The 27,428-nt window shown below is 42.5% G+C and overlaps 1 protein-coding gene across 8 annotated transcripts in view; it reads right to left on the bottom strand.

Moving 5' to 3' along the window:
• The window catches only part of phf21aa (PHD finger protein 21Aa), a 385,951-nt gene that overhangs the window by 4,441 nt on the left and 354,082 nt on the right, over positions 1–27,428 (bottom strand). For 7 of the 8 annotated variants that reach the window (XM_072272213.1, XM_072272216.1, XM_072272212.1 and 4 more), the window contains 4 exons: positions 25,469–25,576; positions 24,526–24,681; positions 23,549–23,624; positions 5,175–5,278 (listed from right to left, as the gene is read on the bottom strand). In XM_072272213.1, coding sequence (XP_072128314.1) covers positions 5,175–5,278; positions 23,549–23,624; positions 24,526–24,681; positions 25,469–25,576 — 444 coding nt within the window. The remainder of the gene's footprint in view (positions 1–5,174; positions 5,279–23,548; positions 23,625–24,525; positions 24,682–25,468; positions 25,577–27,428) is intronic. The other variant, XM_072272218.1, reaches the window with a different exon arrangement.

Raw genomic sequence — 27,428 nt, 5'->3', positions numbered from 1 at the left:
TAAATTTTGACTTGTGTTGACTTCCTTTCACTTGCACACACCCATCCAAATAATTATTAACAGAGTCTCTGATTGTATTTGCATACTTCTCTGCTGCTGAGGTTAAAACTATAGCCTGCAGTTCCTTTCTCATCTTACAGACTACTGACCAAGCTCTCCTGTACACTTTGAAAGCTTGGTGTACTATTCTGAAAGCAGGTCTATTTTCTGCATGATTTATATTTATCGTCACATTTATATTTAACCAGCAAAATAATTAGAAGAATAATATTGTAGGATCTTTTTCTCATTTTTTTTGAAGAAAGAAAGATTGGTTAAAAAAAAATCATGCTCTAAAAATAGAATCCCAGAGCATTTGTCCATTCAAAGTACATTTATATACAATTATGTACATCTCATCATTCTGAAAACTATTCCATATTTTGTTCCAAACCATGTGATAAGAAACATAAAATAAAGTTAGTTAATGCATGCAAACTTCATTAAGTGAACTGAGACAAAATTTCCTTGGAAACTTCACATTATTATGTGTGCTATGCATATATCTAATCAACTATACAAACCATAGAATGGTTCACTGAATCATATACAATTTATAATGATTCGGAACAAGAAGGCTGCGAGTGGAATGGCTAAGAATTTCCGGAGCGAAGGCATTTTACTACTCGGGGTATAGAGAAGCAAGACTGCACAGGCGTATGATGTCAGCCAGCAGAGTGGGAAAAGTTTAAAAAGACTGCCATATCCAGTGGGCAGTAGAGTGATGGTAATGAGGCGAAGTAGGTTTACCTGTGTTAACTGCAGAAAGGAAGTATGTGTGTGAGGCTGGTTTTCTGTAATCGGTGTCAGATGTGGGAGGTCCTGCAGCTCCGAAGGGACCACATTAGGGAACTGGAGATGCAGCTCAATGACCTTTGTCTGGTCAATGAGAGCGAGGAGGTGATAGAAAGGAGTTATAGGCAGGTGGTCACACCGGGGCCACGGGAGACAGACAAGTGGGTAACAGTCAGGAGAGGGAAGGGGAAGAGTCAGATACTAGAGAGTACCCCTGTGGCTGTACCCCTTGACAATCAGTATTCCTGTTTGAGTACTGTTGGGGTGGGGGGGTGGGGTGGGAAGACAGCCTACCTGGGAGAAGCAACAGTGGCCGTGCCTATGGCACAGAGGCCGGCCTTGTGGCTCAGAAGGGTAGGGAAAGGAAGAGGAAGGCAGTAGTGATAGGGGACTCTACAGTTAGGGGGTCAGACAGACGATTCTGTGGATGCAGGAAAGAAACTCGGATGGTAGTTTGCCTTCCAGGTGCCAGGATCCCGCACGTTTCAGATCGCGTCCACGATATCCTTCAGTGGGAAGGAGAACAGCCAGAGGTCGTGGTACATATTGGTACCAATGACATAGGTAGGAAAAGGGAAGAGGTCCTGAAAACAGACTACAGGGAGTTAGGAAGGAAGTTGAGAAGCAGGACCACAAAGGTAGTCATCTCCGGATTACTGCCTGTGCCATATGACAGCCAGTATAGGAATAGAATGAGGTGGAGGATAAATGCATGGCTGAGGGATTGGGGCAGGGATTCAGATTTCTGGATCACTTGGACCTCTTTTGGGTCAGGTGTGACCTGTACGAAAAGGATGGGTTGCACTTGAATCCCGGAGGACCAATGTCCTGGTGGGGAGGTTTGCAAAGGCTACTGGGGAGAGTTTAAACTAGAGTTGTTGGGGGGTGGGAACCGAACTGAAGAGATTGGGGAAGAGGAGGTTAGCTCACAAATACAGAAAGCTTGGAGACACTGAGTGAGGGAGGATAGGCAGGTGATAGAGAAGGGACGTGCTCAGACTGACAGTTTGAGAATTGCGTTCTCTATTTTAACGCAAGGAGTATTGTGAACAAAGTGGATGAGCTTAGAGCGTGGATCAGTACTTGGAGCTATGATGTGGTGGCCATTACAGAGACTTGGATGGCTCAGGGACAGGAATGGTTACTTCAAGTGCCTGGTTTTAGATGTTTCAGAAAGGACAGGGACGGAGGCAAAAGAGGTGGAGGTGTGGCACTGTTGATCAGAGATAGTGTCACGTCTGCAGAAAAGGTGGACATCATGGAGGGATTGTCTACGGAGTCTCTGTGGGTGGAGGTTAGGAACAAGAAGGGGTCAATAACTTTACTGGGTGTTTTTTATAGGTCGCCCAACAATAACAGGGATATCGAGGAGCAGATAGGGAAACAGATCCTGGAAAGGTGTAATAATAGCAGAGTTGTCGTGATGGGAGATTTTAATTTCCCAAATATTGATTGGCAATTCTCTAGAGCAAGGGGTTTAGATGAGGTGGAGTTTGTTAGGTGTGTTCAGGAAGGTTTCTTGACACAATATGTGGATAAGCCTACAAGAGGAGAGGTTCTACTTGATCTGGTATTGGGAAATGAACCTGGTCAGGTGTCAGGTCTCTCAGTGGGACAGCATTTTGGAGACAGTGATCATAATTCTATCTCCTTTACTATAGCATTGGAGAGGGATAGGAACAGACAAGTTAGGAAAGTGTTTAATTGGAGTAAGGGGAAATATGAAGCTATCAGGCAGGAACTTTGAAGTGTAAATCGGGAACAGATGTTCTCAGGGAAATGTACGGCAGAAATGTGGCAAACATTCAGGGGATATTTACCTGACATTCTGCATAGCTACATTCCAATGAGACAGGGAAAGGATGGTAGGGTACAGGAACCATGGTATTCAAAGGCTGTTGAAAATTCAGTGAAGAAGAAAAGCTTATGAAAAGTTCAAAAAAACTAGGTAATGATAGAGATCTAGAAAATTATAAGGCTAGCAGGAAGGAGTTTAAGAATGAAATTAGGAGAGCTAGAAGGGGCCATTAGAAGTCCTTGAGAAGCAGGATTAAGGAAAACCCCAAGGCATTCTACAAGTATGTGAAGAGCAAGAGGATAAGATGTGAGAGAATAGGACCAATCAAGTGTGACAGTGAAAAAGTGTGTATGTAATCGGAGGAGATGGTGGAGGTACTTAATGAATACTTTGCTTCGGTATTCACTATGAAAAAGGACCTTGGTGATTGTAGGGATGACTTCCAGTGGACTGCAAAGCTTGAGCATGTAGATATTAAGGAGGAGGATGTGCTGGAGCTTTTTGAAAGCATCAAGTAGGTTAAATCGCCAGGATCAGATGAGATGTACCCTAGGCTACTGTGGGAGGCGAGGGAGGAGACGGCTGAGCCTCTGGTGATGGTCTTTGCATCATCAATGGGGACGGGAGAGGTTCTGGAGGATTGGAGGGTTGCAGATGTTGTTCCTTTATTCAAAAAAGGGAGTAGAGACAGCCCAGGAAATTATAGACCAGTGAGTCTTATTTCAGTGGTTGGTAAGTTGATAGAGGAGATCCTGAGAAGCAGGATTTATGAACATTTGGAGAAGTATAATATGATTAGGAATAGTCAGCATGGCCTTGACAAGGGCAGGTCGTGCCTTACGAGCCTGATTGAATTTTTTGAGGATGTGACTAAACACAATGATGAAGGAAGAGTAGTAGATGTAGTGTTTATGGAATTCAGCAAGGCATAATAGTAAGGTACCCCATACAAGGCTTATTGAGAAAGTAAGGAGGCATGGGATCCAAGGGGACATTGCTTTGTGGATCCAGAACTGGCTTGCCCACAGAAGGCAAGGAGTGGTTGTAGACGGGTCATATTCTGCTTGGAAGTCTGTGACCAGTGGTGTGCCTCAAGAGATCTGTTCTGGGATCCTTACTCTTTGTGATTTTTATAAATGACCTGGATGAGGAAGTGGAGGGTGGATTAGTAAGTTTGCTGATGACACAAAGGTTGGAGGTGTTGTGGATAGTGTGGAGGGCTGTCAGAGGTTACAGTGAGACATTGATAGGATGCAAAACTGGGCTGAGAAGTGGCAGTTGGAGTTCAACCCAGATAAGTGTGAAGTGGTTCATTTTGGTAGGTCAAATATGATGGCAGAATATAGTATTAATGGTTAAGACTCTTGGCAGTGTGGAGGATCAGAGGGATCTTGGGATCCGAGTCCACAGGACGCTCAAAGCAGCTGCGCAGGTTGACTCTGTGGTTAAGAAGGCATACGGTGTATTGGCCTTCATCAATCGTGGAATTGAATTTAGGAGCCGAGAGGTAATGTTGCAGCTATATTGAACCCTGGTCAGACCCCACTTGGAGTACTGTGCTCAGTTCTGGTTGCCTCACTACAGGAAGGATGTGGAAGCCATAGAAAGGGTGCAGAGGAGATTTACAAGGATGATGCCTGGATTGGGGAGCATGCATCATGAAAACAGGTTGAGTGAACTCGGCCTTTTATCCTTGCAGCGACGGAGGATGAGAGGTGACCTGATAGAGGTGTATAAGATGATGAGAGGCATTGATCATGTGGATAGTCGGAGGCTTTTTCCCAGGGCTGAAATGGTTGCCACAAGAGGACACAGGCTTAAGATGCTGGGGAGTAGGTACAGAGGACATGTCAGGGGTAAGTTTTTTTTAATGCAGAGAGTGGTGAGTGCGTGGAATGGGCTGCCAGCAACGGTGGTGGAGGTGGATACGATAGGGTCTTTTAAGAGACTTTTGGATAGGTACATGGAGTTAAGAAATATAGAGGGATATAGGTAACCCTAGTAATTTCCAAGGTAGGGATATGTTCGGCACAACTTTGTGGGCCGAAGGGCCTGTATTGTGCTGTAGGTTTGCTATGTTTCTATAACTCCGGTGGACTTTCAGCCCATCTTGTCCATGACAACTGAAGAAGTGCTACCAACTTAATCCCATCTTCCAGCACTTGATATGTGGCCATATATGTGACATCAAATCTTAAACTTTTAAACTTAAATGTTTGATAAATAGCAATGGGAAGGAATAAAATCTGAGTGTCCGATTCATAGGCTGCAATCTCTCCATTCATTTTAAAGTTGGTATTGAATCAATTCCTGCTGGGTAGGGGATAGAATTTTTTTTTGGTTACACACTAAAATGATTCATGGATTGAAGGAATGCAGCTTAAAATGCTTATGACTAACATAAGATGTAATTTCTTTTCTCCAAAATCTGCCTCACAAGCATGAAAAACACTACTCTGTTACATCTCAGCACACTTAGCATGATGGTTTACAAGTTTATGCCAGGGCAAACTGCTCATATCTTCAGAGCTGATTTACTCACCGTTATGGAGTTGCTCAGTTGTTTAACTTTCTGTTCCAACTGTTCTCGCTCTTGCTTTAGTTCTGCACTCCATTTTAACAACTTTTGTTTTTCCTCTTCTTTTGCTGGAAAATAGTGAAATTTTCAGAAGCTAAATTACACAAATCCAATGCTCAAAGAATTTCACCAATACTCGTCCAAGAATGCCTCACAACTGAAAAATGGGACAAAGTGTGGAGGTACCATTTTCATCTAAAATCTTAAACAAGGGGGATATTGCACACCTTTCAATTTTCCTCAGACAACTTTTGTTCTTATGTTTTTGATTGTACATAATAATCTAGTGATTTCATACAATGTAACACAAAGTATTTGCTCTATGAAGTTTCAGCTAGGGTGTTCAAACTTAATTTAAAATAAAATCTTCCTTCACAAAAACTTGGCAGAATTGCCACAGAAGCAGTTAAAATCATGCTCGGCCTTCTGGGAAGAAGCAATCAACATCCATGGTGCCGCAGGCACAAACTTAACTACCATATGGAAAGAAATGTGGAAAGCATCCAACACAGGGATCACTGATTTCACAGCAGTGATCCTTGGCATCGACCTCCCTGAAGATCACGATGTGACCAGGGCACTTTATTTTTCCATATTGCATCTCAGGAAGCTGTTAATTGGATTAGCATAGTGGAAGTGCAGATACAAGGAATTTCATTTTATATGATAGAAAAATTAAATGAAGAACTCTTGACAGACACAGAGCAAAGCTTCCTTCCCCCTCTTCTGTTTTCTAGCAAAACGAATCATGTTGCATCTCTGATAGCCAAAATGATTTTCCTAACAAGTTAGACAATCAGTTATACAGCATGGAAAAGAGAATCTTTAGTCCAACTTGTCTATACCAACCAAGTTGTTTAACTGAGCTGGTCCTATTTGTCTGCATTGCCCCATTCCCTCTAGACCCTTCCTATTAATGTACTTGTCCAAATGACTTTTATAAATTGTAATTATACCAATCTCTACTATTACTTCTGGTAGCTCACTCCTATACTCACCACCCTCCATATGAAAAATGTGCCTCAAGTTCCAATTAAAACTTTCCCCTTTCATTTTAAAACTCTGCCCCCTGGTTTTGAACTCTCTTCCCTTGGTAAAAAGACTGGCTATTCTCAGCTTATAATTTTATAAACTTGTACAAGATGACCCCTCAGCCTCCAACATGTCAGGGAAACAAATCCTAGCCCATCTCACCTCTCCTTGTAACTCAAATCTTCCAGAATTGTATGTTTTTTTTGCACCCCTTTCAGTGTAATGGCATCATTCATAAGCAAGGTGACTAGAATATGCAGTATAGATCAAGTGGATAGCCAGAGACTTTCTCCTTGGGAAGTCTTTCACCCTGGGAAGATTTAAGGTGATTGCAGGAAACAACAGGGGGATGTCAGAGCAAGTTCTGTACAGTGACTCTGTAGTCCTTCTGTACGTCTGATTTTTGAATTTTCTCCCCATTTAGAAGATAGTCCATGCCTTTATTCTTTTTACCAAAGTGCATGATCATACATTTCCCTACATTATTTTCCATTCGCCACTTCTTTGCCCAGTAAGCCAATCTGTCCAAGTCCTTTTGCAGACACCCTGCTTCCTCAACACGACCTGCCCATCCACCTGTCTTTGCATCATCCTCAAACCTGGCCACAAAACCATTAATGCCTTATTCCAAATTACTGACCTACATGAAAAGCAGTCCCAACACTGACCCCAGTGAAACATCACTATTCACCAGCAGTTAACCAGTAAAGGCCCCCCTTATCCCCATTCTTTGTCTCCTGCCAGTCATCCAATCTTATATCCATGCCAGTACCTTTCCTGTAATACAATGGACTCCTATCTTGTTAAGCAGCCTCATGTGAAGCACCTTGTCAAAGGCCTTTTGAAAATCCAAATAAACAACATCCACCAACTCCCCTTTGTCTATCCTGCCTATTATTTCTACAAAGAATTCAGGCAAGATTTCCCTTTCAGAAATTCATAATGACTTTGATCTATTTTATCAAAGCCTCAAAGCCTCATTCTGAAAAATAAACTCCAACTTCTTTCCAACCAGTGAAGTCAGACTAACTGGCCTATAACATTCTTCCTTCTACCGCCTTCCCTTCTTAAAAAAGTGGAGTGACATTTGGATTTTTCTAATCCTCAGGAACCATTCCAGAATTTAATGATTCTTAAAAGATTATTACTAATGTCTCCACAGTCTCTTCAGTTATGTCTTTCAGAATCCTGGAGCGCAGTCCTTCTGGTTCAGGTGACTTATCTAACTTCCAGACTTTACAGTTTTCCAAGCACCTTCTCTTCAGTAATAGCAACAACACCCACTTGCTATATTTTTTGCCCTTTCTTTTGCTTTGACAAACACAAGAAAATTTGCAAATGCTGGAAATACAAGACAACTCACACAAAATGCTGGAGGAACTCAGCAGGTCAAGCAGTTGATAAGCAGTTAAGGAATAAGCAGTTGATGTTTCTGGCTGAGACCCTGATGAAGATGTGTGATGCTGACTTTGACTTCACTTGTCAGCCATGGTTAAATACTTTAGAATAGCTTCCTTTAGAATACTTCTTCATCTTTGCGATTTATCTATCTTGCGCCTTCTGAATTTACCCCAGAAACACCAGCCATTGTTGTTCTGCTATCATCCCTGTTAGTGTCCTCTTCCAATCAGCTCTGGCCAGCTCCTCTCTCATGCCTCTGTAATTCCCTTTTCTCCACTATAGTACGGATACATCTGATTTTAGCTTCTCTTCTCAAATTGCAGGGTGAAAAAACTTGTATCAATGAAGGATGCTTGACAGTTGCGGCAGTGCTTGAATGCTATCACCTCTATAAAATAAAATCAAGCAACAGAGACAACAGGGATTTGTTTCCAGATGAACTCAATGTCTTCTATACTCGCTTTGAACATCAAAACAAGGAGGAACCATCACGAACTCCTGCAGACCACAATGATCCTGTGATTTCAGTCTCTGAGGCCAACATGCGAGCAGCCTTCTGGAGTGTGAAGCCACAAAAAGCATCCATCTGAGATGGGATACCTGGTCAAGTACTAGATACCTGTGCGGATCAACTGGCTGGAGTGTTCACTATGATCTTTAACCTCTCCCTTCAGCAGTCTGAGGTACCCACCTGTTTCAAGCAGACTTAATTTATACAGTGCCTAAGAGGAATATTGTAACCTGCCTCAATGACCATTGTCTAATAGCACTTACATCCACAGTGATGAAGTGCTTTGAGAGGTTGGTGATGAAACATATCAACTCTTGCCTGAGAAGCCACTGGATCCACTCCAATTTGCCTACTGGAGCAATAGATCCACAGCAGATGCTATCTCATTGGTTCTTCACTGAATCCTGGAACATCTGGACAGCAAAGATGCATACATCAGGGTGCTCTTTATTGATTACAGCTCAACATTCAATAGCATCATCCCCTCAAAATTAATTAATAAGTTCCAATACAGGTTTCCCCCGCCAACCGAAGGTAGAGCGTTCCTATGAAACAGTTCATAAGCTGGAATGTCGTAAAGCGAAGAAGCAATTACCATTTATTTACACTGGAAACCCAAAAATAACCTACCAAATCATGCCAAATAGCACATAAAACCTAAAATAACAGTAACATACAGTAAAAGCAGGAATGATATGATAAATACACAGCCTATATAAAGTAGAAATACTTTTCTACAATCAATGCCGCACTGTTCTCCGTAGTGAAAATCTCATGCAAGCGCTCTCGGCAAAAACACGGCATGCGCTGTTGGCAGAAACACTCTCTCCAGTAACCTTTAAGCTATGAAGCTGCCAAATCATACCAAATAACACATAAAAATACACAGCCTATATAAAGTAGAAATAATGTATGTACAGTGTAGTATCACTTACGGGAATCGGAAAGACAGCGCCGAGCACACTGACGATGGTGTGTTAGGCTGAGTTGGAGGTTGGAGTGGTGCAGTGGCCCCCACCCTCCGGGCCGCCAACCAATACATTGCCGCAAAGCATGCAGGAGACAAGTGGTAGCCGGGACGCACCCAGCGCATCTTTAAGAAAAAAAGCCGTAATAAACAAGCTAATTGATTACGTGCTGGGCTCCGCGGTCCGGGGGGCGGGGTGGTTTGTTTCCATCAGGGCAGGCAGGCCATCTTCTTCTATGTCTGCCTGCCTCGATGTCGAAGGTCGAAGTTCGTCGTCTGCTGTGGCTGATGTGGAAGGCTTGCTTGACGTGGACTGCTTAGCCTCGCGCATTTTTCTATCATACAGTTCTTTGTAAACCATCCTGCAAATATGCCCTAAAGTGACATACCCTTTCAAAATTAAAGTCATACTTTATCATTGCAGTGAAAATCTCATGCAGTTGCTTCACGTTCAGTTCCTGGACGACTTCACTTTCGGTCCGTTCGCTACTGCATTCGGTTTCAATTGTTATCCTTTCCTCTTCCAATTGCATCAGCTCTTCATCTATCAGTTCTTGGTCATGCGATGCCAAATCCTCTTCAACATCACCTTCGTCAACTTCCACAAGCCAAACTCACTTTGTCCTTACTTCGTTCACCACGATACGCTAAGTGTAACACCCTTACGAGCTCTTTCAGGCTTCTCCGATACCTTAGAACTCATCTTGCTAAGGGCAGCTCACAGGCACTTGTTTAAGCAATGCCGGCGAGAATGCAGTTCCGAATCCGGGGGAGGTGCGGCTGCTCGGAGTGCGCGGTGCGTTGCTTTTTATCACGCGCTGCTTTTTTTCCTAACAGTGAAAACACCTTCTGTTAGTGAAAACAGGGAACTAATGTAGGTCTTTCGTAACAGTGAGTTTTCATAAACTGAACAATCAAAAAGCGGGGGACACCTGTACTTTCTCATGCAATTGGATTCTGGATTTCCTCACTTGTATACCCCAGTTAGCTGGATTGGCAAAATCTCCTCCACAATCTCTCTCAGCACAGGTGCACCACAAGACTGTGTGCTTAGCCTCCTGCTCTACTAGCTTATACTTATGACTAAGCACAGCTTCAGTGTCATATTCAAGTGTGCTGTTGACACCATTGTCATAAGCAGAATCAAAGTGGTGATGAATCAGCATATAAAAGGAAGACTGAAAATCTGACTGAGTGGTGCCGCAGCAACAACCTTTCATTCCATGGCAGCAAGACCAAGAAGATGATTATTGACTTCAGGAGGAGGAAGCCAGAGATCCATGAGCCAGTCCTCAGCAGAGGATCACAGGTGAAGAGGGCCAGCAACTTTAAATTCCTCGGTATTATCATTTCGTAGGGCCTGTCCTGGGCCCAGCATGTAAGTGCAATTACGAAGAAAGCACTCTACTTCCTGAGGGGCTTATGAAGATTCAGCATGACATCTAAAACCTTGATAAACTTCTAAAAAAGCATGCATGACAGTATATTGACTGGTTGCATCACAGCCTGGTATGGAAACACCAGTGTCCTTGAACAGAAAATCCTATAAAGAGTAGTCGATATGTTCCAGTCCATCCTGGGTAAAGCCCTCCCCGCTCCCGAGTACATCTACAAAAAGAATTGTTGCAGGAAAGCAGCGTCAATCATCAGGGACCCCAACCCCACAGATCATGCTCTCTTCTCACTGCTGCCGTCAGGAAGGTTTTACAGAAGCCCCAGGGCTCACAACACCAGGTTCAGGAATAGTTATTACCCCTCAGCCATCAGGCTCTTGAACCAAAGGGGATAAACTATACACAACTTCACTCACCCCATCATTGAAGTGTTCCTACAACCTATGGACTCACTTTCAAGGACTCTTCATCTCATGTTCCTCAATATTTATTGCTCATTGATTGATTGATTGATTAATTTATTTATTTATTCATTCTATCTTTCTTTTTGTATTCACACAGTTGGTTGTCGTTTGCACAATGGTTGAACCCCCGAGTTGGTTTGGCCTTTCATTGATTCTATTATGGTTGTCATTCGATTCTGGATTTATTGTGTGTGCCTGCAAGAAAATAAATTTCAGGGTTGTATATGGTGACATGTATCCCTAGTTTGACAATAAATGCACTTTGAACTTTGAATTCTATCATATCATGATCACTGTCACCCAAGGATTCCTTTACCTTAAACTCCCTAATCAAACCTGGGTCATTACATAATAGCCAATCTAGAATTGCTATTGCCCTAGTGGGCTCAACTACAAGCTGCTGTAAAATGCCATTTCATAGGCACTCAACAAATTGCCTCTCTTGGGATCCAGCACCAACGGGATTTTCCCAATCTAGCAGCATTTTGAAATCCCCCATGATTATCACAACATTGTCCTTTTTACATGCCATTTCTACTTCCCATTGTAATTTGTCCCCCACATCCTGGCTACTGTTTGGAGGCCTGTATATTATTCTCATCAGGGTCTTTTACATTTGCAATTTCTTAACTATCTACAAGGATACTACATCTTCCAATCCTATATCACCTCCTTCTAAGAGTTTGATTTCAATTTTTACCAACAGAGCCAACCCAACCCCTCTGCCTACCTGCCTGTCCTTTTGATACAATGAGTATTCTTGGATGCTAAGCTCCCAATAATCTTCCTTCAGCCACGACTCAGAGATGCTCACAACATTATACCTGCCCAGCTCTAACTGCGTTATAAGATCATTTACCTTATTCCATATATTGCGTGCATTCAAATATAATACCCCCAGTTCCGTATTCATCACCCTCTTTGATTTTGGTCTCCTGTTATGCTTTAATCCATCCCAATAACTGCAAATTTGCTTCATGCTCTTCCTCGCAGTCTCACTACACACTACATTTAGTTGTATACCATCTGCCCCGTGCTCAGCCCTAACCCTCCGGTTCTCAATCCCCTGCCAAATTAGTTTAAGCTCTCCCTAATAGCTCTAGCAAACCTGCCCTCAAAAATATTGGTCCTCCTCAGGTTCAGGTGTAAGCTGTCCTTTTTGTGCAGTTTACCTTCCCCAGAAGCTATCTGAATGATTCAGAACCTCAAACAGTCCCTGCACCTATTCTTCGGCACACATTAATCTGCCAAGTCATCCTATTCTTACCCTCATTGACCTATGTCAGGATGCTGTTTATTGACAACAGCACAGCACTCTTATCAGTTCTGATAGAAAAGCTCCAAAATCTGGGCCTCTATACCTCTCTCTGCAACTGGATCCTCGACTTAACTGGAAGACAGGATCTGTGTGGATCGGAAATAAAATCTCAACCTCACTGACAGTCAAGACTGGCGCATCAAAGAGATATGTGCTTAGCCTACTACTCTACTCTTTCTACATCCATTACTGTGTGGCTCGGCACAGCTCAAATGCCATCTATAAATTTGCTGACGACACAACTATTGTTGGCAGAACTTCAGATAGTGACGAGAAGGCATACAGGAGCGAGATGAATCAGCAACAATCTTGCACTCAACATCTGTAAGATCAAAGAACTGATAGAAAGGGTAAACTGAGGGAATACACACCAGTGCTCATTGAGGGATCAGAAGTGGAAAGAGTGAGCAATTGGGCTGGTAGTTTCAGTTGGGCTGAAGAGAACATGGTGGCATGACGCAGCGTGCAGTGGCCACTCCGGTAATGAATATCTGTTACTTGACAAGTAGGATGCCGTGCACAATCCTGATTTGATGGAGACGGATGTGAGAAGCACAGAGGAACATCTGGTGAAACTTCTGAAGTGCCTGTTTCGCTGCTGCTGCTACTGTGCGATCCAGAATCTCCAGACGGGAAGGCCCTGAATCCTCGGCTTTGCCTGTTGCTTGGTGGCTGGGGCCGGGGCCGGGGTCGAAGCTCTCGGCAGAGATGGTGCTCGGTGTCGGAGGCTCAAAGTTTTGGGACGAACTCAGAGTCGGCTGTGGTCGGGTGCTTCCAGGGTGCTGCATCGGCAAGTTTGCAGCGCTGGAGGTTCACGGCAGGAAGAGTTTCTTCCTTTTACCGTCTGCGTGAGATGATGGGGCTATTGGGACTTTGAGACTTTTTTTTTAACCGTGCCTATGGTCTGCTCTTCATCACATTACGATATTGCTTTGCACTGTTGTAACTATATGTTATAATTTTGTGGTTTTTGTTAGTTTTAGTCTTGGTCTGTCTTGTGTTTCTGTGATATCATACTGGAGGAACATTGTTTCATTTCTTAATGCATGCATTACTAAATGACAATAAACGAGGACTGAGTGTCCTCATAATCTAAAAAATCTAATTTCATGCCCCTGGGTGTCAATCTCTCTGAGAATCTATCCTGGGCCCAACATTGATGCAGCTACAAAGAAAGCATGATAGTGGCTATATTTCATTAGGAGTTTGAAGAGATTTGTAATGTCAAAGACATTCTCAAATTTCTACAGATTATTGTGGAGAGCTTTTGAGCTGGCTGCATCACTGTCTGCTATAGGGAGGGGGGGCTACTGCAAGGATTGGAATAAGCTGCAGAGAGTTGTAAACTTAGTCAGCTCCATCATGGGCACTAGCCTCCAGAGCATCCAGGACATCCTCATGGAACAATGCTTCAAAAAAGTGGCATTCATCATTAAGGACCTCCACCTCCCAGAACATGCCTTGTTGTCATTGCTACCATCAAGAAGGTGGTACAAGAGCCTGAAGACACATATTCAACAATTCAGGAACTGCTTCTACCTCTCCGCCATCTGATTTCTGAATGGACATTGAACCCATGAACACTAGCTACCTCACTACTTTTTAATTTTTTTTTATTTTTATACTACATATTTATTTTAATGATTTTGTACATACAGATAGACATACATACACACACTGTAATTCACATATTTTTTTCTCTATTATTATATATTGCTGCCACAAAGTCAACAAATTTCATGACACATGACGGTGATGTTAAACCCAGTTCAGATTGGCATGTGCACAGGCAGCAATCCAGAGATTATAATCTAGGAGGTCCCACTTTGCAGATTTTTGCCTATCTATATTCTCTCTTCAGGATCTCATCCCTTTTCCTATCGATGTCACTGGTACCAATATGTACCATGACTTATGGCTGTTCACCCTCTCCCTTTAGAATACTGTGGAACCGATCCAAGACAACCTAGAGCCTGGCACCTGGGAGGCAAAATACCATTTGGATGAATCTTTTACATCTACCAAATCTGGCTTCTGGTCCTCTAATTATGGAATCTCTTACCACTACTGCATTCATCTCCTTCCCCTTTCAAGCCACAGAGCCAGACTCAGTGCCAGAGACCTGGTCGCTGTGGCTTCCTTCTGTAGGTCATTCCCCCATCCCACCCCAACAGGATCCAAAGCGGTATACTTATTACTGTGTTTGAGCAGCCACTCTCCTTGGAAAGCTGTGCTGCTACGTTTGAGTGGCTTTTCTCCTTGGAAGGCCGCACAGCTATGTTTGAGCTATCACTGTTCTTGGCATACTGCGCCGCTTATTTCGAGTCACTCTCCTCGGAAGGCCGCTGTGTTCGAGTGGTCACTGAGATTTATGTGATTATTAATGTGGATTGTCGTTCTTATTGACCTTCTTCAGTTTTCTGTGTTTTCCTTCTTATTGCTGATTGGCAAATTTGGAACTGTGAGGCTTGATGTCCTTGTTGCTGTTTTCCAGGTGGGCGATATGTTAATTTTTTGTGTGAGGGAGGGGGTTGGGAGTTTAGGGTTTGCAAATTTTTGTTTCTTTTTCTTTTTTTTGTACAGGGTGGGGTTGATATCTTTCTTTTAATGACCTCCATGGTTTTTCTTTGCTTCGTGGCAATCCACAGAAGATGAATCTAGAGTTGTATAATGCATACAAACTTTACTAATAAATTGAACTTTTGAACCTTTGAATTGAGGGGAAAGGCCACAGGAGTACTCTGTACTGGCTGCCTGTTCCCTTTCCCTCTCCTGATACTCCGATAGTCACAGAGGTAACTGCGTCCTGCAACACAGGGGTCACTACCTTCCTGTTAGCTCCTATCTATCACTCCTCATATTCACATATAAGCCGAAGGTCATCCGGCTGCAGCACCACCTCCTTAACAGTCTCTAAGGAGCTGTAGCTTGGTGTACTTCGTGAAAATGTAGTTATCAGGGAGATTGGCGGTCCACCCAACAGCCTAATTACAGTGGGATAGAAGTTGTTTGAGTCTGTCCGTATGTGATTTCAGGCTTTTGTATTTTCTATCCAATGGAAGAGGAGAAAAGAGAGAATGTCTGGGGTGTGTGGGCCTTTGATTATTGTGGCTGATTCAGCGAGGGAGTGAAAAGTATAGACAGACTCCATAGAGGGGAGGCTGGTTCCCATGATGTGCTGAAACCTACATGACACCTGAATTCTCATCCAAATCATTAATATAAATGAGAAACTCCTCCAGTGAGGAGTTGATAGAGAGGAGTTGCAGGCAGGTGGTCACGCTGGGGCCACGGGAGGCAGACAAGTGGGTCACTGTTAGGAGGGGGAAGGGGAAGAGTCAGGTAATAGGGAGTACCCCGGTGGCTGTGCCCCTTAACAATAGGTACTCCTGTTTGAGTACTGTTGGGGGGGACAGCTTACCCGGGGGAAGCAACAGTGGCCATGCCTCCGGCACAGAGTCTGGCCCTGTAGCTCAGAAGGGTAGGGAAAGGAAGAGGAGGGCAGTTGTGATAGGGGACTCGATAGTAAGGGGGTCAGATAGGCGATTCTGTGGACGCAGTCCAGAGACCCGGATGGTAGTCTGCCTCCCTGGTGCCAGGGTCCGGGATATTTCTGATCGTGTCCAAGATATCCTGAAGTGGGAGGGTGAGCAGCCAGAGGTCGTGGTACATATAGGTACCAATGACATAGGTAGGAAAAAGGATGAGGTCCTGAAAGGAGAATATAGGGAGCTAGGAAGGGAGTTGAGAAAAAGGACCGCAAAGGTAGTACTCTCGGGATTACTGCCTGTGCCACGCGACAGTGAGAGTAGATGCGATGAGGTGGAGGATAAATGCGTGGCTGAGGGATTGGAGCAGGGGGCAGGGATTCAAGTTTTTGGATCATTGGGACCTCTTTTGGCGCAGGCGTGACCTGTACAAAAAGGACGGGTTACACTTGAATCCTAGGGGGACCAATATCCTGGCAGGGAGATTAGCGAGGGCTACTGAGGTGACTTTAAACTAGAATGGTTGGGGGGTGGGAATCAAATTAAAGAGGCTAGGCGTGAGGAGGTTAGTTCACAACAGGGGGATGGGAACCAGTGCAGAGAGACAGAGGGGTGTAAAGTGAGGGTAGAAGCAAAAAGTACTAAGGAGAAGAGTAAAAGTGGCAGGCCGACAAATCCAGGGCAAGCATTAAAAAGGGCCACTTTTCAACATAATTGTATAAGGGCTAAGAGAGTTGTAAAAGAGCACCTGAAGGCTTTGTGTGTCAATGCAAGGAGCATTCATAATAAGTTGGATGAATTGAAAGTGCAGATTGTTATTAATGATTATGATATAGTTGGGATCACAGAGACATGGCTCCAGGGTGACCAAGGATGGGAGCTCAACGTTCAGGGATATTCAATATTCAGGAGGGATAGACATGAAGGGAGGGGAGGTGGGATGGCGTTGCTGGTTAAAGAAGAGACTAACGCAATAGAAAGGAAGGACATAAGCCGGGAAGATGTGGAATCGATATGGGTAGAGCTGCGTAACACTAAGGGGCAGAAGACGCTGGTGGGAGTTGTGTACAGGCCACCTAACAGTAGTAGTGAGGTCGGAGATGGTATTAAACAGGAAATTAGAAATGTGTGCAATAAGGGAACAGCAGTTATAATGGGTGACTTCAATCTACATGTAGATTGGGTGAACGAAATTGGTAAAGGTGCTGAGGAAGAGGATTTCTTGGAATGTATGCGGGATGGTTTTTTGAACCAACATGTCGAGGAACCAACTAGAGAGCAGGCTATTCTAGACTGGGTTTTGAGCAATGAGGAAGGGTTAATTAGCAATCTTGTCGTGAGAGGCCCTTTGGGTAAGAGTGACCATAATATGGTGGAATTCTTCATTAAGATGGAGAGTGACATAGTTAATTCAGAAACAAAGGTTCTGAACTTAAAGAGGGGTGACTTTGAAGGTATGAGACGTGAATTAGCTAAGATAGACTGGCAAATGACACTTAAAGGATTGACGGTGGATATGCAATGGCAAGCATTTAAAGGTTGCATGGATGAACTACAACAATTGTTCATCCCAGTTTGGCAAAAGAATAAATCAAGGAAGGTAGTGCACCTGTGGCTGACAAGAGAAATTAGGGATAGTATCAATTCCAAAGAAGCAGCATACAAATTAGCCAGAGAAAGTGGCTCACCTGAGGACTGGGAGAAATTCAGAGTTCAGCAGAGGAGGACAAAGGGCTTAATTAGGAAGGGGAAAAAAGATTATGAGAGAAAACTGGCAGGGAACATAAAAACTGACTGTAAAAACTTTTATAGGTATGTAAAAAGGAAAAGACTGGTAAAGACAAATGTAGGTCCCCTACAGACAGAAACAGGTGAATTGATTATGGGGAGCAAGGACATGGCAGACCAATTGAATAATTACTTTGGTTCTGTCTTCACTAAGGAGGACATAAATAATCTTCCAGAAATAGTAGGGAACAGAGGGTCCAGTGAGATGGAGGAAATGAGCGAAATACTTGTTAGTAGGGAAGTGGTGTTAGGTAAATTGAAGGGATTGAAGGCAGATAAATCCCCAGGGCCAGATGGTCTGCATCCTAGAGTGCTTAAGGAAGTAGCCCAAGAAATAGTGGATACATTAGTGATAATTTTTCAAAACTCGTTAGATTCTGGACTAGTTCCTGAGGATTGGAGGGTGGCTAATGTAACCCCACTTTTTAAAAAAGGAGGGAGAGAGAAACCGGGGAATTATAGACCGGTTAGCCTAACGTCGGTGGTGGGGAAACTGCTGGAGTCAGTTATCAAAGATGTGATAACAGCACATTTGGAAAGCGGTGAAATCATCGGACAAAGTCAGCATGGATTTGTGAAGGGAAAATCATGTCTGACGAATCTCATTGAATTTTTTGAGGATGTAACTAGTAGAGTGGATAGGGGAGAACCAGTGGATGTGGTATATTTGGATTTTCAAAAGGCTTTTGACAAGGTCCCACACAGGAGATTAGTGTGCAAACTTAAAGCACATGGTATTGGGGGTAAGGTATTGATGTGGATGGAGAATTGGTTAGCAGACAGGAAGCAAAGAGTGGAAATAAACAGGACCTTTTCAGAATGGCAGGCGGTGACTAGTGGGGTACCGCAAGGCTCAGTGCTGGGACCCCAGTTGTTTACAATATATATTAATGACTTGGATGAGGGAATTAAATGCAGCATCTCCAAGTTTGCGGATGACACGAAGCTGGGTGGCAGTGTTAGCTGTGAGGAGGATGCTAAGAGGATGCAGAGTGACTTGGATAGGTTGGGTGAGTGGGCAAATTCATGGCAGATGCAATTTAATGTGGATAAATGTGAAGTTATCCACTTTGGTAGCAAAAATAGGAAAACAGATTATTATCTGAATGGTGGCCGATTAGGAAAAGGGGAGGTGCAACGAGACCTGGGTGTCATTATACACCAGTCATTGAAAGTGGGCATGCAGGTACAGCAGGTGGTGAAAACGGTGAATGGTATGCTGGCATTTATAGCGAGAGGATTTGAGTACAGGAGCAGGGAGGTACTACTGCAGTTGTACAAGGCCTTGGTGAGACCACACCTGGAGTATTGTGTGCAGTTTTGGTCCCCTAATCTGAGGAAAGACATCCTTGCCATAGAGGGAGTACAAAGAAGGTTCACCAGATTGATTCCTGGGATGGCAGGACTTTCATATGAAGAAAGACTGGATGAACTGGGCTTGTACTCGTTGGAATTTAGAAGATTGAGGGGGGATCTGATTGAAACGTATAAAATCCTAAAGGAATTGGACAGGCTAGATTGCAGGAAGATTGTTCCTGATGTTGGGGAAGTCCAGAACAAGGGGTCACAGTTTGAGGATAAAGGGGAAGCCTTTTAGGACCGAGATTAGGAAAAACTTCTTCACTCAGAGAGTGGTGAATCTGTGGAATTCTCTGCCACAGGAAGCAGTTGAGGCCAGTACATTGGCTATATTTAAGAGGGAGTTAGATATGGCCCTTATGGCTACGGGGATCAGGGGGTATGAAGGGAAGGCTGGGGCGGGGTTCTGAGTTGGATGATCAGCCATGATCATAATAAATGGCGGTGGAGGCTCGAAGGGCCGAATGGCCTACTCTTGCACCTATTTTCTATGCTTCTATGTTTCTATAACAGTCTACTATGTGGTGCTGCTTCTGGAAGGCTATTTTAAGAGCATTAAAACAATTCCGATTGAAGTTAGAGACAGAATCAGATGCATGTCAGCTCTGGCAGGGTTTGCAGTCCATTACTTCTTAAAAAGCAAAACCTAACATCATGAATGGCAGTGATGCCTCACTCCTAGATGAGCTCAATGCCTTTGATGCAGACTTTGAAGGGAATCTTTGACCAATCTATTGGAGTTTTTCGAGGAGGTTACCAGGAAAGTGGATGAAGGGAAGGCAGTGGATATTGTCTACATGGACTTCAGTAGGCCTTTGACAAGGTCCCGCATGAGAGGTTAATTAGGAAAATTCAGTTGCTAGGTATACATGGAGAGGTGGTAAATTGGATCAGACATTGGCTCAATGGAAGAAGCCAAAGAGTGATAGTAGAGAATTGCTTCTCCGAGTGGAGGCCTGTGACTAGTGGTGTGCCACAGGGATCAGTGCTGGGTCCATTGTTATTTGTCATCTATATCAATGATCTGGATGATAATGTGGGAAATTGGATCAGCAAATTTGCTGATGATACAAAGACTGGAGGTGTAGTAGACAGCGAGGAAAGTTTTCAGAGCCTGCAGAGGGACTTGGACCAGCTGGAAAAATGGGCTGAAAAATGGCAGATGGAGTTTAATGCAGACAAGTGTGAGGTATTGCACGTTGGAAGGACAAACCAAGGTAGAACATACAGAGTTAATGGTAAGGCACTGAGGAGTGCAGTGGAACAGAGGGATCTGGGAATACAGATACAAAATTCCCTAAAAGTGGTGTCACAGGTAGATAGGGTCGTAAAGAGAGCTTTTGGTACATTGGTCTTTATTAATCAAAGTATTGAGTATAAGAGCTGGAATGTTATGTTGAGGTTGTATAAGGCATTGGTGAGGCCGAATCTGGAGTATTGTGTTCAGTTTTGGTCACCAAATTACAGGAAGGATATAAATAAGGTTGAAAGAGTGCAGAGAAGGTTTGCAAGGATGTTGCCGGGACTTGAGAAACTCAGTTACAGAGAAAGGTCGAATAGGTTAGGACTTTATTCCCTGGAGCGTAGAAGAATGAGGGGAGATTTGATAGAGGTATATAAAATTATGGTGGGTATAGATAGAGTGAATGCAAGCAGGCTTTTTCCACTGAGGCAAGGGGAGAAAAAAACAAGAGGACATGGGTTAAGGGTGAGGAGGGAAAAGTTTAAAGGGAACATTAGCGGGGGCTTCTTCACACAGAGAGTGGTGGGAGTACGGAATGAGCTGCCAGACGAGGTGGTAAATGCGGGTTCTTTTTTAACATTTAAGAATAAATTGGACAGATACATAGATGGGAGGTGTATGGAGGGATATGGTCCGTGTGCAGGTCAGTGAGACTAGGCAGAAAATGGTTCGGCACAGCCAATAAGGGCCAAAAGGCCTGTTTCTGTGCTGTAGTTTCTATGGTTTCTATGGAAGAAAAAAAACTACATTTGTGTGAATCCCTGGAGCATCTGATGACCCTGTGATCTCTGTCCCAGAGGCCAATGTCAGAACATCTTTCAAGAGGGTGAACACTCGCAAGTTGTCAGGCCCTGATGGTATACCTGGTAGTGCACTGAAAACTTGTGCCAACCAAGTAGAGAGAGTGTTCAATCTCTCACTGCTTGCAGTTAAAGGTTCCCACTTACTTCAAAAGGGTGACTAGCACACCAGCGCCCAGGAGCGGTTTTCGTTGCCCCAACAACCATTGCCCAGTTGCACTCACATCTACTGCGATGAAGTGCAAGAGGTTGGTCATGGCTAGGATCAATTCTTGCCTAAGCAATGAGCTGGTCCCACTGCAATTTGCTTGTTGGCATAATAGGTCTACAGTGGATGCAATCTCACTGGCTCTCTGTGGCCTTGGATCACATGGACAAACAGCAATACCTGTTGTCAGGTTGCTGTTTATTGACTACAGCTCAACATTCAACACAATCATACCCTCAGTTCTTACCAACAAGCTCCAAAACCTGAACTTCTGTATTGCCTCTGCAACTGGATCTTTGGCTTTCTCACCGGGAACCACAGTCAACATGGATCAGAAATAACATTTCCTTGCTGACAATTGACACTGGTGCATCTCAGGGAAGCGTGCTTAGTCTACTGCTCTACTTTCCCTACACTCACAATTGTGTGAGTAGGTATAGCTCAAACACCATCTATAAATTTGCCCATCTTGCAACTACTGTTGGCAGAATTTCAGATGGTGATGAGGCGTACAAGAGCGATACAGATCAACTGATTGACTGGTGTCACAGCAACCTTGCACTCAATATTAATAAGACCAAAGAATTGATAGTGGACCTCAGGAAGTGGAAGCCAAGGGAACACACACCAGTCCTCATTGTGGGATCAGCAGTGGAAAGCGTGAGCTGTTTCAAGTTCCTGAAAATGGATCCAACATATTATGCAATTACAAAGAAGGGATGGCAGCAGATATGTTTCATTAGGATTTTGAGGAGACTTAGGTATGCACCAAAGACTTGCAAGTTTCTACAAATGTACTGTGAAGAGCATTATAATTGGTTGTATCACTGTCTGGTATGGAGGGGGCCACTGCAAAGGATTGGAAAAAGCTGCAGAAAGTTGTACACTCCATCATGAGCACTAACCTCCCCAGCTTTGAAGACACTCAAAACACAATGTCTCAAGAAGGCAGCATCCATCATTAAGGAAGGAGTCCCATCACCCAGGACATGCCCTTTTCTCTTTGCTACCATCAAGGAGGTACAGGAACCCAAAGATATACACACTCAAATGTTTCAGGAACAGCTTCTTCCCATTCACCATCAGATTTCTGAATGAAAAATGAACCCATGACCACAACCTCACCATATTTTTTCACGACTTAATATACTTCTCATTGCAATTTATAGATGTTTTATGTAATGCAATGTACCGCTGCTGCAAAACAACAAATTTCATGACATATGCCAGTGATATTAAAGCTAATTATGAAGGCACTGCTGAAGTCCATGCAGAGTCTACTGCACTACCCTAAACTATTTTCTTAGTCATACTTTCAAAAACCTCAATCAAATTGAGACACAGACAAGAGAAAATCTGCAGATGCTGGAAATCTAAGTAACACACTCCAGCATTTTGTGTGTGCTGAGTTCCTCCAGCATTTTGAGTGTGTTACTTGGATTTCCAGCACATGTGGGTTTTTTCTTGTTGGAGGAATTGATTGGAGGAAGACAAGAGGAACCCTATCCCTGGTGGGGTGGTGGGAGAATTTTTTCTCCAGACCTGCTGAAGGGTTCAGCCCGAAATGTCACTGTACTCTTTTCCATAGATACTGCCTGGCCTGCTGAGTTCCTCCAGAATTTTGTGTGTTCCTTGAATTTCCAGCATCTGCAGATTTTCTCTTGTTTGGGACTGGAGGAGGACAAGAGGAACCCTATCCCTGGAGGGATGGCAGGAGGATTTTTTCTCCAGTCCTGCTAAAAGGTCTCAGCCTGAAACGTCGACTGTACTCTTTTCCATGGGTGTTGCCTGGCCTGCTGAGATCCTCCAGCATTTTATGTTTGTTAATCAAATTTGACAGACAGGATTTCCCACACAATGCCATGTTCCATGTCCCCTAATCAGTCCTAAATAAAGTACCCTAATGGTACACTCTTATTGTTACCGCCATCAGCAAACTTCTTACATAAAGAAACATGTAATACAGATCACGCTAAGATAATGAAGGATTTACTCAGTTCTCAAGCCCAAACCTTAATAGGATCCATCTCCCACAATAAATATTAGTCAATGTTTCACAGGGGAGAGAGCATCATTATAACACACAACACACTTGATACATAATAAATAGCCAATACATCCTGTAAATACTTTACTTTACACTTTATTGTCGCCAAACAATTGGTACTAGAACGTACAATCATCACAGTGATATTTGATTCAACGCTTCACACTCCCTGGATTACAAATATTAAATATTAAAAATAGTTAAAATTAGTAAATATGAAAAATTTAAATTATAAATCATAAATAGAAAATAGAAAAATGGGAAGTAAGATAGTGTAAAAAAAAGTTCAAAAATAAACTCAAAACAACAAGCTCTTACCAGCTTTGTAGGCAATATAAGAATGAACGATTGCTAGAGTTCCAGGCCATGGGATTGCTTCTTCCTTTTTCAGAATCTAAAAAAAAACATTTTCAACAGTGATGGACAGAAAATGTTGCATGCTGATTGTCATTTTCAGAGACGTTAAAACTGTAAAGAATTTGCAATTCACATGAGTGATATGAAGGATCCTGCCTTCTGGCAAAGGCTGTTTTATCCACAAAGTACTGAGGTAGATTTACCTTTTGTATTGACTTCCTCTCAGTAATAATGCCTAATGGGAAACACTTCCACTTTAACAAAAGGGAATTAAATCCACAGCACTATCAAAATAGTGTTTGGCTATGAGCATGACAAATGGATGATCAATGAGAAGAATAAAAAAGTTCTTATTGTGCAATTGTTTTCAGGTAAGGTGCAGTTTCAGGTTTCAACAATCTTCCTTATCTCTTATACTAAGGTACTAGGTATGTCGTTGCATATTTCTTCACTGCATGCTATTTATATATGGAACCCTTTTCAGAAAGATTTGATAATCTGACAAGTTTTAATTGCAGCTGGTTTCAGTTTATAGTATTATACCTCGTGTGTAACAGATTGAGACAGTTAAATTTAGTTTTTCTCTTTAACAGCTGGGTGACAGAAAAAGCAAACATTCTGCTTTTTAGACGAATGAAAAATAGATCTCTCTGTTTTCATTGGTATCATCCAAAGCATCTAACTTGCTAAATATTTGGACCTGTAACCAACCAGAAAACATCCAAACATTATGTGGTCTGGTACAGTTCAGTACTGTTAATTTTTAAGCTAGTTGTCAGAAATTATACACCTATGTGTATACCCTGGAGTGATCGAGACATTAAATAACAAACAAAAATTTACTAAAGCAAATCCCACCAAAAAGTTAAACACAAACCCTATGACTACCAGAATTATATTAGATAAAATTAAGTCTAAGGAACTGTCTAAGCCCACACCTGCTCCTGACATTTAGGACAAATCCACATTCCTTTGGGAATGGCTTTTAATGGTGGGTCCAGGCACTCCAGGTGATACACACGAGAACAAGTGTCACACATCAGCAGCTGTCCACTACGTCGACACACAGAGCAGAAATCCTCATGGATGTCACCCTATCAAAAAACAAATTCACATAATCATTATAGCTTTGGGTTTTAACTTTTAACTTTTGTTAATTATTTAAGTGTCTCCCAATGTGGGAAACACATATCAAAGTAAGTTATCCAGCACTATAACATCCATTGCAGTGGACTTCCTGCCCATGAGAACCAAGTTTACCATCTTCCACATGAATGTCTCGTTACCTAACGCGTGCTATGCCCTAAACTGGTAGGAAAAATAGGCTTGAATAGCAAAAGTCGTTAAATGCACCAAACAAATCCAGCAGCAATGACTACTCAGAAATTCCAGAGGACATTTCCTTAGTTATTCCTCTCCCTTTTTATCAATTTGAAGTTTTTGCAGCTATAATTGCACCTTTGCATAAGGTGCTCAAAGAATAAAACTGTAGACTGAAATAAGTTTTAAATTATTTTATCAATAGTTATTAAATACCTAACAATTTGTACAATGCACACGACATTTTGTTTAAAAAATGATGAAGAACTAAACAATCAGATGAATGAATGAAAAATGACTAAATTAATGCAACAAAAGTAGCTGTGATTGGACTACACCATGGACAGGCAGTCAAAACAGAATTGGAAGCTTCCCTTCAAAAAAGTTGGTTTCCCTTTTGCTTTATATGCTACTGCAATCCTCTACTAACTGCTGAACAATACTTTCCGGTTCAGGCTGCTCTTCTGTTGAAGCCTAACCACCTTTCAAGTAAAATCTCTATTGAGCTAAATTGCTTAAACAGATTTTAATATACATTTGTAATAAATAAAATACACTCACAGACAAGGTGGGATTTTTCGTGATATTTTCAACATCATTTGTCTCATCTTGCATCTTGCTGACAGGACCCCTTTGTAAAGTAGCTCTTGTGGCTAAATAGGGCAAACCCTAGTTAAAGATGTTACAAAATATTAAAAAAAGTTAATTTGCAACTGCTCATACATAGCTTTAACTGTTAATCTATCTAGTTTCTTATTCATTTTTTCTTGGAGTTCCCATAAATGCAGTGAATGACTCATCCAAAGTAAAAACATACCAAATCCCTTACACAGCGATATGAATTTTCACACATATTTTGGGAAAAATCATCAAACTCCCTGTGCGCGCACACAACTCATAGGAACAGGTTAAGTACAGAAACAGAATTTTAATCTATAGTAGAAAATGAAAGCTTGTTTCTCCAAGAATGGAACCTCCAAGAGAACTACAACCATGTCGTGGTTTGGAGGCTTGCGTGCCTCAATGACATGGAGAACTATTGGTTGGAATCAGGATTTTATGCTTTGGTTCCTGGTAGAGTCACCCATGCCAAACAGGTCAAAGGGTAGAGGCCAGACTATGAGTGGTCCATTGGACCTCCAGATTCAGGGGTTGAGCTCAATGCTTACAACCCTGACTGGTAACACAAAATTGTTACGGAAACAGCAATGAAAAATCTTTTTACATCTGAGTGTGACAGTATTCCTGAGTCGCCACCTGGAACTTGCATGACTGACGTTAGTGGAAACCGAGCTACTGACATCATGAAGGAAACCCTGAACACCGCCAGAGGATGGAGGACCTTTATTGCTGCCCTAAATATCAACGGCATAATAGGCAGTAGAGATGAGAATGGAAACCGGCAATTGAGATTCAATTGTAAGACAAAAGCTATTAAAATGCCACCGAGCTTTAACAAGATCAATTATTTTTGTTACCACCAAGATAAACTTTGATCATTCAAATACATCTTTTCCAGAAAAAGGGAAGTAAATATATTTATTAACCTTTCAAGGATACTGTGAAATTTAAGATTAAGATTCACACAATTAAGATTCCTATTTTACTGTACAACTTTACAGGAGAAGACATCAAAATTGGTGGAATGGACAGCGAAGGCATATGGCATGCTTGCATTCATTAGCCAAGGCACTGACTGACTACAGGAGTTGGGATGTCATATTACAATTGCACAAACAATGGTTAGGCTGTACTTGGAAGTATTGTGTGCAGTTCTGGTTGTCACAGTACAAGGAAAAAATGATAAGCTAGAAAGTTTGCAGAAAAGACTTACAAGGATGCTGCTTAGACTGGAGAACTTGAATTCTAAAGAGAAATTGGATAGGCTGTACCTGTTTTTCCTACAGCAATAGAGGCTGGGAAGTGACATGATGGAGGAACACAAAATTATGAGAACATTGATAGGGTAGATCATCACAAACCTGCTTCCATGGTAGGAGTGAATAAGAATTATAAGGCATAGGTTTAAGTTGAAAGGGAGAAGGCTTAAAAGGAATTTTTCACAGAAAGAGTAGTTAGTAACTGGATTGAGCTGTCAAAGGTGGTAGTGGAGGCAGGTACAGGAACAACATTTAAGAGGCAATCTACAAGGACATGAATGAACAAGGCACAGAGGGACATGGAAGTATGCAGGGATTAGTATAGATAGGCATGATGGTCAGCACGGTGTGCTGAAGGCCTTGTTCATATGCTGTGCAATTCTGACTTTAAACCACCTCTCACTGACAAGAGTCCTTTTGAGTAATTCCTCCCATTACAAACGGTTATCTATATTTGCATCAATAAATTTCAAAGTGAAATTTTAATCAACTATATTTTAAGTGATTTCATAAATGTAAAATATGACTGCATTAAATCAGTGTGTTGGAAATAAACCAGTTACAGCCCATTCCCAAAAATGAAATTCCCACACACCATGAACTGGCTTTGCAAGTATTTACAACAATAATTAATCCAGCTG

This window comes from Mobula birostris, chromosome 11 (genome assembly GCF_030028105.1).
Source record: "Mobula birostris isolate sMobBir1 chromosome 11, sMobBir1.hap1, whole genome shotgun sequence".
In the NCBI taxonomy this organism is placed as follows: domain Eukaryota; kingdom Metazoa; phylum Chordata; class Chondrichthyes; order Myliobatiformes; family Myliobatidae; genus Mobula; species Mobula birostris.
Note: the sequence above shows the minus strand (reverse complement) of the source record. Positions and strands in the feature narration are given on the sequence as shown.